Source organism: Lissotriton vulgaris, chromosome 5, assembly GCF_964263255.1.
Source record: "Lissotriton vulgaris chromosome 5, aLisVul1.2, whole genome shotgun sequence".
Taxonomy (NCBI): Eukaryota; Metazoa; Chordata; class Amphibia; order Caudata; family Salamandridae; genus Lissotriton; species Lissotriton vulgaris.
In genome coordinates this window covers 1,778,656,952-1,778,669,062 of record NC_141693.1, presented here as the reverse complement: position 1 = coordinate 1,778,669,062, position 12,111 = coordinate 1,778,656,952, and the positions used below count along the sequence as shown (strand labels likewise).

Below are 12,111 nucleotides of genomic sequence, written 5' to 3'. Positions count from 1 at the left end.
TAGCCACTCTTTACGGCTGTCATTCTTTAGATTTTTCTGTAAAGGCCTTTTCTGATTCCTAACATGCATAGGTTAATTTAATGTTCCCTCCATTAATAGGGAAACTTCTGTTTCTATGAGAGACGGTGGTCGAACCCTGCTCCTTTATTTATTCTTCCGATATCAATGTTTAGCTTCAATGTGAAGCTTTAATTCTATTAAAGCTTCTATTGTGCTGAGTAAGCATGGGCGGAAAATCCGTTACGCTCGCGGATTTTGCGGATTTTCGGGAAATCCGCAATCCGCGAGATTTGCGAATTTCCCGCAAAATCCGCAAATCCGCGAGCAGCGGATTTTGCTCGCGCTGCTCGCACTGTTCGCGTGAGTTCGCGCCCCGCGAATAAGTGCAAAATTGCAGAAATACGATCTTAGCAAAACTGAAAGTAACTACTTACCAGGTTCAAAAGTTCAGGCACATCATTAGTAGCCATTTCCTGTAGTGCTTCCTGAGGGGCCCCTCCAGAGTTCAGTTGCCAGTTGAAACTATTATGTGACCCTGCTCTGAACCTCAGAATAGTTACACATATGCCACAAAGGTCCTGAATTACAGCTAAGGGAGACAAGCAGGAGCCAGGCTGGAAGTTAAAATCCATTAATCAGCCCCTAATTCATTATTGTCAGTTGGGGCAGGGCAGGTGTTGTAACTAATTTTGCAACAATGAAAGCACTTAGCAAGTGCAAAAGATCACTAATCAGGGCGCACTAAGGAAGCAGGTGCCAGCTAAAAAAATATTCTGTGACACATTAATCAGCCCCAAATTAATTCAGGTCACTTGAGGCAGGGAAGGTGTGCTTTGCTTTGCCGAAAATAATGTACACTGGACAACCAGAGGGTGTGGTGATGAAACAGAGGGTGGCATGGGTGGGCCAGAGGGTGGCATGAGTAGTCAGAGAGTGGCAGTGGTGACAGAGAGTGGCAGTGATGAAGAAGAGTGTCCCAAACAGGCTGGGCACGTAGAAACAACAAGTTCGCAAAACTTGCGACCCGACAGGTAAGTTCGCAAATTGCGAAATTGTAAAAACCCTCGCGAACTGGCAGAAACACGGGCGAACACAAAAAAAAAAAAATCCGCAAATTCGCGGGAATTCGCGGATTTTGCGGATTGCGAATCCGCAAATCCGCAAAATTCGCGGATTGCCAATCCGCAAAATCCGCTCATGCTTAGTGCTGAGTCGATTTAACAAAAGTGGCAAAGCGTCTTTCAATCCTACCCTCAAGTCATTGTAGTACATGGGTGTGGCTGCTTTTGTCAGTTCACCCAGCCTCTGCCTTTTTATGATAGAACTTGTTTATATATGAAATGCTTTCTTGAGGACCTTGCTTTAATGTGAACAGATCAATATGAGCAGACTTCAATGTTTGTTTTCTGGAAAATATACTGGAACACAAGCAACCCAGGATCAGTGGTTAGACTGATTGCAAGCAGCCACCCATCACCTTTTGTGTGCTTCATGTACCATCCTATTTGGCATGGGTATGCGTGGGCCCTGTGCTCACTGTGTCACTGGAACCAAGCTGTACCCAGATGGTGAGCCCATAAATAGGGTAAAAACGGTTCTGGGTTGCAAGTGCTCTGGTTCAGGGAGGACCTGGCGCGGCAGTTCGGGCTGGACTATTCCCAGGAGGAGCAGGGTCAAGACGGATTTGCATATGGTGGGGTCCAAACTGAGGTGGCATAGTGAGCAAAAGAATGATGGATTGGGGTGCTTCCCGAGCTATTGTCGGTGTAAAGACTTATTGAAAGCACCCTTCCATCACTGCTTAAAATACTCTTGGATAAACAGTCCTGATGAATGAGCAGAAAAGCTGGCTCCCCCTTTCATTGTTTAAATGTCAGCTGCAGTTCTGCTCAGTGACCTTTCTTCGACATTGTCTGTTTGCTAAAGCAGTAGGCTTTCTGACATCACAATTCAACAGATGAGTTATTACATTTGAATAGTCACATCGTGTTCTTATTACAAGTAAATAGTGGTATCGCACCTAAACTGCATTATTGAAATTAGATCGGTCTTACACAGTTATTACAGGTATCAGTGTGTTATACAGGTATTCTATTGTCCCATATCGTATAGGTTTTTACAGTCTTCTGGCAGATCACTTTTGAAGCAACTAATCTTATCTGCAGCAAGCCTGACCCCAGTTTTCCTAGATCTGCTTGGAAGATGAAAAATAAAATACTAGTCCATAAATGTATTTTAGTTACAAAGAGCGCACAAGATTTTCAGCACAATCTTAGAGACAGTCATTAGAAGTCAAATGAAAACCGAGCAATCTATGACTGTGGCCAGCATGTAATATCAGCAAGTCGTGGCCGACAACGAAACAAAAAGTAGCATCCAACAGGTGATAAGGGGTGAGGGTGTTTCTACTGGAATCATTTGCAAAAAGAGATAGACTTAAATTTCAAGAATGCTTTCAATGCCTGTGGTTTGTTTAGGATCCCAAGCACCATACAAAGTGACAGAACATAACACTCACCCTCATGATAACAACTGTGAAACGTTGCCGCTAGTTCGGTTATCCAATGAGGTCCTGGAAGACTAATTCAATCAATGTTTTCCCGACCTCCACCTAAAATAAAATTTCATACAATCAATCCACATTGAAATAATTTGGATAGGCACTGGTTATCCTGCAAACCTGGCATTGGTTCAGCCCTAATGGGCTTTGTTTTCAGCACCACTGTCCTATGTGTTTGGATTCCAGTATTCATTGGCTCTGTCTGTTGGAGGAAAAGCGCTGACTTAATCTAAACTGTGTGCCTTGACCATCACACCAAGGTCAGAGATAACACAGAGTGTCAGTGCTGGTGCTAGAACTCCGCCTCATCTCAGTTGCAGACATTCCACCCACTACAGTGCCATGTGCATACATCAACACTATTGCTTATATATGTATGCATTGAGTTTGTATTTATAGTACAAATGTGCTCCATTGTGCCCACTTTCATACCAACTCACTTGGAATACCACTATTTCAATACAGATTCCTTGCTTTTAACCATGCTTCGACACCTCTTCAGGGATAGTAAGCGGTATATAAATGTAATTACAATTACAATATAATAGGTCTCTGTTGTATAATTGTGCTTTAGTAAGAGAAGGCGAGCAAGAACAGAATTATTGTTGATGTTCATAGCATTGCAGCTTTGTTTTTTGTTTTTTTGAAAACTTTTATTAAAACATTTTACCTGGTTTTAACAATTCCATTGTGCTTCTTTGTCTGTTGTTTGTATGTTTTAGCACTTTATAAAGAAAATTGTGAAGCCTACAGGCTGAGTGGAAAGCCATCAGGAAATTACACTGTAGACCCAGATGGCAGCGGACCCTTGAAACCGTTCTATGTGTATTGCGACATGAGAGGTAAGGAGCCAATAGCTACTTTTACAGCACTAGATTGCAATGTCATAAAACGTTTCCACTATACCAGTTTGCAGATCCGAATCAGGAGATCTACCAAGACTATGTCAGCCCCTGCAGTTTTGGGCACCTCTGCTGAGACTAACTCCTCAGTATAACATGTTGCTTGCATTACACTTTTACATACATCTACATGCCTTTGGGAAATCAGAGCACAAATACTGGGAATGGCGAAATTAAAGCTGTTTGCGGACGACATCATTTTATATTTAAGTCCTGAGAGCCTGAACTTGGTTCGGGTATTAACAGAATTTAGTCAATTCGAACTGATTGGGGGCTACAAAATAAACCAAAATAAAACTGAGATTTTAACTTTAAATACTGACTATGATTTTCTTACCTTAAATCTTACATCTCAGGCTTTAAAATCGGAACCAATACTATCTGGGGGTATTTGTCTCCAATCACTATGAGATCCTTTAGGCACCTTGCAGCTTCTAGATGGAATAAGCTACCCACGGCGTTGCGATTAGAACCATCAGAACCACTCTTTAGAGCCAAGCTTAAAACTGTACTATTCGCACAGTAAGTTGTTCCGCATGTGTAAGTTCCAGTAAGTATCAGCTCCTCAGCGCGGGGACACGCCGCTGTGCGTCACCAAGCGCTTTACAAAACCCCCTATATAGAAATAGAAATAGAAATGAGCGGCTATTTAATTTAAACTACCAAGCAATGCGGAATAAAATCAAAGTATTGCTGGATATCTGGTCACTTTTACCCTTAACCTTAATAGGCCGAGTAGCCCTCATAAAAATGTCCATACTTCCCCTTCTCGTGTTTCTTTTTATAAATGTACCTTTGGAAATCAATACTTATTAGTTTAAGGAGCTAGAATCTATGTTTAGGGAATTTGTCTGGAGCGAACAGGTTTACAGGGTCAAGCTAGCAATACTACAGCGAGAATTTAATCAGGGTGGGTTAGTATTGCCGAAAATCCGAACTTACTACGATACAGCTCGTTTGCTGGAACCAAATGGATTATTAAATCATTTTTTAGACAAAATGGTACAGGAATCTGGCTCGCAAATCCCGATATTCTTAAAAATATGTAAACTGCCGAAGAGGACTAGATATAAGACTCTGCAGTACGATGCTTCTAGATTACAATCCTTTCTTAAGCAAGCAGCTCTTCTGGATTGCACTATTTGAAGTTCAGGGGAATGTAGATTGTAAAAGTTTTAATGAACAATAAAATAATTACCTGGCAAGAGGTTCAAAATAGATGCGGTGAACGTAACAAGTTTGGCTTTTTTGAGTATCTACAGATTATACATTTTATAAATAAATATAATCTTTCATCAAGTGGAGCCCTGACCAAGCAGGTGATTGCTCTATTTCAAGTTAAATAAAGAGGGGTGGGAAACTGGTACTCTCAGCTGAGTAAACTAAATGAATATCCCTTGGTTGAGAAATTCTTATAAAGAGTAACATGGGAAACTAATTGTACTTTGTCAAGCTAGGAGTGGCAGTCTATATCCCAGTCAGGGAGTAAGGCATTAAGGGCTGCCAATTTTAAACGGATGGCCTTCTTGTCTTGGTGGATGGCATATTATTACTCCTAAAATTCTTAGCAAGAAATATCCGGAAGTGGAGATTAGATGTATCTGTTGCCGGGCAGAAGGGGAAGGGGCTTGGCTACACATATTCTTCACGTGTCCAAAATTAGAGCCATTCTGGGTCAAGATTTATTTGGCTATAAACCAGGCAATTCAGAAGAGGCTTGATCTGGAGGTTGAGGTAGCTCTCTTCGGCATTACTAGAGTAAGGGAAGATCTGACAACAACAGATCCTTAATCCTCCAAATTTGGAGGTCGGTAGACGTACCGTCTTACTGAAAGTGGTTAAACAAAATGAAACAAACTATGATCTTTGAAGAAGCATACTGTAGGAGGGTAGGCGCTACAAGAAAATTCTCTGCTGTTTGGAAATATTTAGCGAACCTTGAAACCATTGTGCACATAGAAATTTTATAGATGTCTTTTTGATAGTTTCATGCACTTTAGCACCTTAGAACTTTAGCATCTTGCACTTCAGTATGCTAGATTTGCGCATCTATAAAAAGTAGGGATCTCGACCAAAGCTCTATTTGAAAATTTAAGGATGTTGCTAGATTACAGTTGTAATTATTCCTTTTGTATTTAATCTGTGCTGGTTTTATGCCGGTAAAAGACAGTTTATTTTGGGTCTTTCCGGGTACCGTAGTATGAAAGATTTGCACACTTGTAAATAGTTGTGATATTGACTCAAGCATTGCTCTAAAATTAAGGCTGTAGTCAGATTACTGTTGCAACATGTTTTTTTTATATTTTCATCTATCTAATACATGTTGGTTTTATGCACAACATACAAGTTTTTGATCAAGTTTATTGTGGGTCTTTAGGGGTACTATAGCACTTTAGTATGAAAATATTTGCACACTCATATATAGTCGTGATGATGACTAAAGCACTGCTCACAATTAAGGTTGTAGCCAGATTACTGCTGCAACAGGCTTTTTTCTATCTTCTTGTGTTTAATCCATGTTGGTTTTTATGTGTAACGTACAGGTTTTTGATTGCAAAGTGTTAAACTACCTGTTAATAACTGTTTTTGTTATGCTTAATTTGCTCTGCTCAATAACAAAAATATGTATATTTTTTTTAAATCTCATTTTAGGGGAATTACCATGTGGTAAAACCCGCTTTGGAAATACTGATTCTATTGGATTAGGTTTCTCCCCTGCACAGCATTATCTTATACTTTCAAATACCAGTGACTGGACCTGGAGTTATTCCACTTTCCAAGGTGCAGGAATCAGAAAATGTACTTTTTTCCTCAGCATACATTTCTCCATGATTTGCATGGAGAAACGTGTGCATGTAAAAACCATCAGGCCTGAGTGAAATTTGTTCAAAACTTGTAATCTCAGCTCGGACCCAAACATCTGATTGCACCCAAGTCAGGACTACTGACTCAATTGTAATCATTATGTAAAACGAAAAGATAATGAACACAGGTAGATGGTTGCTCCTGTTACTTCTAAGTTTAGAAAGCTTTATTGAATCGGATAAACCATGTAGAACATCTTTACAATATAAAAGGCAATGAGAAAAATTAAAAGATAATACATCATAGTGGTAGAACCAAAAATCCCAAAAGGGAATATTTTAAACTATACCCAGGGAAAATGCATTTTAAAGGTATTTTGAAGAGAAAAGGAAAGGAGGGAAGAGAAGAGAAGAAAAGGGAAAGAGGGAGAAGGGGAAGGACGGGAAAGAAGAAGAAAAGGCAAACTAAAGAGTTATAAGGGAAGATTAGGGGAAGTGTCTAAAAAGGAAATTAGTAGCACAAGCACGATCAAGTCTATGATGATGACACAGTAGAGTCCACCAAGCACTATGTGAAATCTTCGAGGTATCCTTCCAGTTTGTTGTGATTATCTGAAAAGAAATGGCTATGAACAAATCTATAAAGTTACGTACATTACATGAAACATTCCAAATGGGAGAAGATCCACCCAGAAAAATATGAACAATGTCAAAGGGGTGATTCATACCTAAAATATTATTTAGCTTAAACCAAAAATGAGACCAAAGGGATTGAACCAATGGACAGTGAAAAAACATATGAAAAAAATCACTATCAGTATATGAACAGGACCAACAGTTCTTTGAATCTGTGGCTTTGAACTTAAATAAATCAGAGGGGGTTAAAAAGAGCCTATTATAAAAAAAATATAGAGTATGTGTGGTGCTAGCAGAACGAGAAACAGTGTGTAGTTTAGATCAAATGGAGTCCAAGACTGAAAGGGAAAATTCCTGCGCTAGATCCTTTTCCCAAATAAGCTCTAGTTTAGATTTGAGCCGGTCTGAAGAGGAACGAGAAAGTAGTTTGTAAATGGCAGCTGGCTTTGAGAGGAGTAGTGAAGTCTGGTAAAGGGGAATCTGATGGTATAGAGATGGGTAAGGAACCATGTTGGGATATGAAGGTGGATAGAGCATGTTTAAGCAAGGGATATTGGGAAGAGTATGCATTGGACAGATGAAAGGATGTACGGATTTCAGGAAAGTCCCTCAAAGAATTATCTTTGAGAAGACTATCATAAAGGATAATGCCTTTATCGATCCTTTCTATCTAAAAGAGCGCTTTATTGTTAATCTTTAAGAATGTATTATACCAAATAGGAGTGAGAGAATGCAACTGAGCTTGTGTTAAAGATGAACAAAATATTAGTAGGGCAAGTGCTTTTGAGTGCTTGAATGTTGGTGTGAAAAAACGCTTGGGGTGTTGAGATAAACGAGTAGCTGTGCGAAAAGAGAACGGGGAAAGTTGCGCTAGTTCAATTGTTCTCCAAGCAGTCACAGGAAGAGGCAGAGTGGAAGCGAATAAGCTAGGAAAATTAACCCCTCCCAAATTCTTGGGTTGTTGAAGACGAGAAAGAGAAATCCTAGATTTGAGTTTATTCCATAAGAATTTGATAAGGTTTATAAGTGTGAAAAAGTAAAGGGGAAGAGAAATGGGAAGCATCGAAAGATAAAAATTAACAATAGGGGGAAGCATAATTTTAATAGTAGCTAGTCTCCCCAACCAAGATAAGAATAAAGGAGCCCATCGATCTATGAGAGAGGAAAGCTTTGTAAGAATATCTTCATGATTAATTTTAATAGTCTCCCTAACATTATTGGTATAGAGGATGCCTAAACATTTGATGGTTTTAGGATTACATTCAAACCCAGACCGTGAAACATGTGAGGAAGACAACATTTATTAAGGGGTAATACTTCAGATTTATCTATATTCATTTTATAACCTGAGACTAAAGAATATTCTTTTAATAAAGAGAAGAGTGCAGGTAAAGAAGTGACTGGGTTAGAGATATAGAGTAAGATATCATCAGCGTAAGCAGTGAATTTGATATCAATGTTTTAAGGTAAAAAAACAGTATAGGACGTTGAGAGTCAAATTTTTTCTAAGAAAGGTTCTAAAGCTAAAATAAAAAGAGGAGATAGGGGACAACCTTGTCTGGTACCTCTATGTAGAGGAAAATAGGAGGATTGGGAACCATTTACCCATATAGACGTAGAAGGGTCAGAATATAACAAATGAATACATTTAAAAATGGGGGGACTAAAGCCATGCCGCCGAAGCGCACCAAACATGAAATCCCAACTAACCCTATCAAATGCTTTTTCAACACCTAGGGTAATAGCCGCAATTGGGAAGTTCATCTTTGAAGCAAGGTGAATAATATTAAGGAGAGTTCTCAAATTATACGTAATAGATCTTCTTTTGACAAACCCAGATTTCTAAATATTAATAAGGCCAGGAAGGACATTGTTTATACGAATGGCTAAAATGTTTGCATACATTTTACAGTCTGTATTAATTAGTGAAATAGGCCGATAATTTTTGCAGAGAGATGGATCCTTATCTTTTTTTGGAAGTAAACACAACATTTCCTGTGTAAATGAACCCTTGGATTCCCCAATGGTAAGAAAATTATTGATCAATGAGAATAAGTGTGGTAAGAGAACATTCTTAAAATGAAAATAGAAGCGAACAGTGAAACCGTCCGGACCAGGTGTCTTATCTTTGGGTAGGAGAGTGATGGCATTGAGTATCTCTTTTTCAGAAATAGGTACATCGAGGGAGAAGAGATCTATACAAGTGTCTGGGGATTTGGGAATAGTTTAAAAAAAGAATCAATTTGAGCAGAAGAAGGGATTGTTTCCGGAGTATATAAGGAAGAATAATATTGGACAAAACAGTCAAGAATCTTATCATCAGTGAAATGACGATTTCCATGCACATCAGTAATAACAGTGATTTTGGATTTCTGTTTTTTGATTTTGAGATAATTCGCAAGCGATTTACCTACTTTATTACGCCCACCGTACATTTTCGCCTTAAATTTAAGAAGGTTATTGCATGCGGCATCCCATGAATGTTTGTTGAATTGTATTTTCGCTTTAATGAGGGAAGAGAGTGCATCAGAATAGTTAGTGGTGAAAAAAAGATGTTCAAGCTCTTTAATTTGTTTAAGAATGAGGGAAGACTGAGAAAGAGCTTTTTTCTTCTTCCGAGAGACAAAATCGATAATAAAGCCTCTTACAGCGGCCTTAAAAGCATCCCAAACGAAGTGAAATTGAGATGTGGAGTGAAGATTATTGTGAAAAAAATCCTTCATGAAAAGAGTGAAGTGCTCAGTGAACTGCAAATCTAGAAGAACAGAATTATTAAAATGCCAGTGTCGAGTGGTGGGAATGGATATGGGGTAATCAATATCCAGAATGACAGGAGCATGATCAGAAATAAGGATAGAGCCTATATCGGAGTTAGTCATGAATTGGAAAGTGTGTTGAGTGACAAAAATATAGTCTATACGTGAGTATGATGTATGTACAGGAGAAAAAAAGGAGAATTCTAATGTGTCAGGGTGGGAAATCCTCCAAGAATCTGTAAGGGCTCTGGAAGACATAGCTTTGAAAAATGATTTTTGCATCTTATTGGGAACATATCTAGCCTGAGATTTCCGATCTAAAAAGGGGTCCATGAGCTGATTACAGTCGCCACCGAAAATTAAGTCATCAGTCGCATGTGAGGAGAGAAGCGTAGAAAATCGTTCCAGAAATGTAAACCTACACCACTGGGACCATAAACATTGCAGAAAGATTTTTTTTATTATTATTTACCATAACATCCAAAAACAACCATCTACCATTAGTATCATGAAGCTCAGTTTTTAGCTGAATAGATAACGATTTATGAAACAAAATAATAACACCATTTTTGTTATTCACTGATCAAGAGCAAAATGCTTCTCCCACCCACTGTTTCTGCAATGAAGACAAATCCTTAAGCGTAAGATGAGTTTCTTGCAACATTGCAACTTGACATAGTTAAAACACGCTTTTTCTCAACAGGATTACGAACACCTTTAACATTCCAGGATATGAGGCGGAGACCGTTAATCTTTGGAAATTGTGAAACATTAGACAAACAGATAGAAGAGTAAGTTTGAGGAATAGTAGAGTTGTGGATAGAAAAGAGAAAGGTAGGCAAGGTAGAGATATTGAAGAGAAGGTAACTAAGAAAACATGAAGCCCCCTGACCACCACAGGAAAAGAGATAAGGGTGAATTGAGAAAACAATAGAGAAACAGAAGCTGGATTAAATAAGGAGAAAAATGCAGAATAATTTGGGTAGGAAAAAGATTGCCTGAAGGAAAGGGAAGAAAGTGGTAGGAAAAAAGGAATAGGGAAATAGGAAGAGATAAAGTATAGAAAAGAGGAAAAAGTAGGGAGATAAAATCCCCCAAAAGATGAATACAGAAGAAGGATGACAAAAAGCCAAGTGGCTTTAGTCATAGAAGACACTTGACCAAGAGACATTACTGCGGGAGGGGGGCAGCGAGGAACAAGACAACTGCACGAGCAAGAGACATAAAGAACAAAGAAGGTCACCATAGAATAATTATGACAAAATGAAAGAAGGAAAAAAAGTCTGAAGACTAAAGGTAACCAAGTGAGACAACTGAAGGGAACTTACCAAACAATTAGGGAGGGATGGCAGTGACATGAGCAATACATTACAGACAACGGGGTGATACGGAGAAGAGATGTAATAGTTACATCAGCAGACAAAATATGAAGAGAAAATGTTTACAAAAAAAAGAGAAAAGAACAAACAGGCAATTAACAGACCAACTAAGGTTTGATCAGTTCCATAAGTTCTCCTTTGTGAAGATGGATGAATTTCCGAAGGTCGGCTGGGTCTTCGAAGTTTATAAGTTACTTTGAAAAAACAGGGATGAATTAGGCCATAGCGAGCATTCATTGATCGCAGCGCAGGTCTCAGGTCCAGGAATTCTTTCCGTTGAGCAGCAGTCGGTTTAGAAACATCTTGAGTAAAGAAAACTTTATGACCAGACAAAAGCATCTGCTTATGCTGTTTGGCAGAATGGAGAATCGTCATAAGATCTGAGTATAGGAGGAAGCAAGCAATAATACCTCTAGGTTTGGAGTTAGAAGATGAGTTATGTGGTCCAAGACGATGGGCTCTTTAGATATTAACATCCATGTGCTTAGGGAGGCCAACAATTTGAAGGACTTGAGTCTTCAGGAATTGGATAATGCCCGACCCTTCAGAACCTTCTGGAATACCATAAATGCGCAGGTTATTGCGCTTATTGCAGTTTTCTTGAGCTGATCAACTTCTTTTGTAAGGCTAGCAACTTTGGCTACAACTTCCTGAGCATCACTAACCTTTTGCTCTACATCTGAAAGTCTCGTATCAAGATTGGACCATTTGTCATCCAGCCTCTGAAGAGTTGTGGCCGTGTCCGTCATGAAAGGACGAATGAGACGCAGTTCCTCCATAATGTCTTCCAATGTGATGGGAAGCAGAGATTTTGACGGAGATGGGGGATCCTTTTTGACGTGTTTACCAGAAGATGCAGCAGGATCTTTGCGAGTACCAGATGTAGCGCCATGAGCCTTGATTGAGTGTGAGGATTCCATTATGAAGGTATAAGCCCAGAGAGTGAAAAAAAATTATAATAATTAAAGCAGGATAGGGGCAAATTGTTGGCAGCACCAGGTAGAAGCAGTATTGAAAGAGTTAATCTAAAGCAACGAACAATTGGACCATATTCTGACAGAAGATGAGAAAATC

General features: G+C 39.1%; 1 protein-coding gene across 1 annotated transcript in view; it reads left to right on the top strand.

Annotated features, from left to right (window-relative positions):
* CNTNAP1 (contactin associated protein 1) overlaps nucleotides 1–12,111 on the top strand; it is a 347,724-nt gene that overhangs the window by 248,679 nt on the left and 86,934 nt on the right. Inside the window, exon 12 of the mRNA XM_086924095.1 lies at nucleotides 3,283–3,402. Coding sequence (XP_086780221.1) covers nucleotides 3,283–3,402 — 120 coding nt within the window. The remainder of the gene's footprint in view (nucleotides 1–3,282; nucleotides 3,403–12,111) is intronic.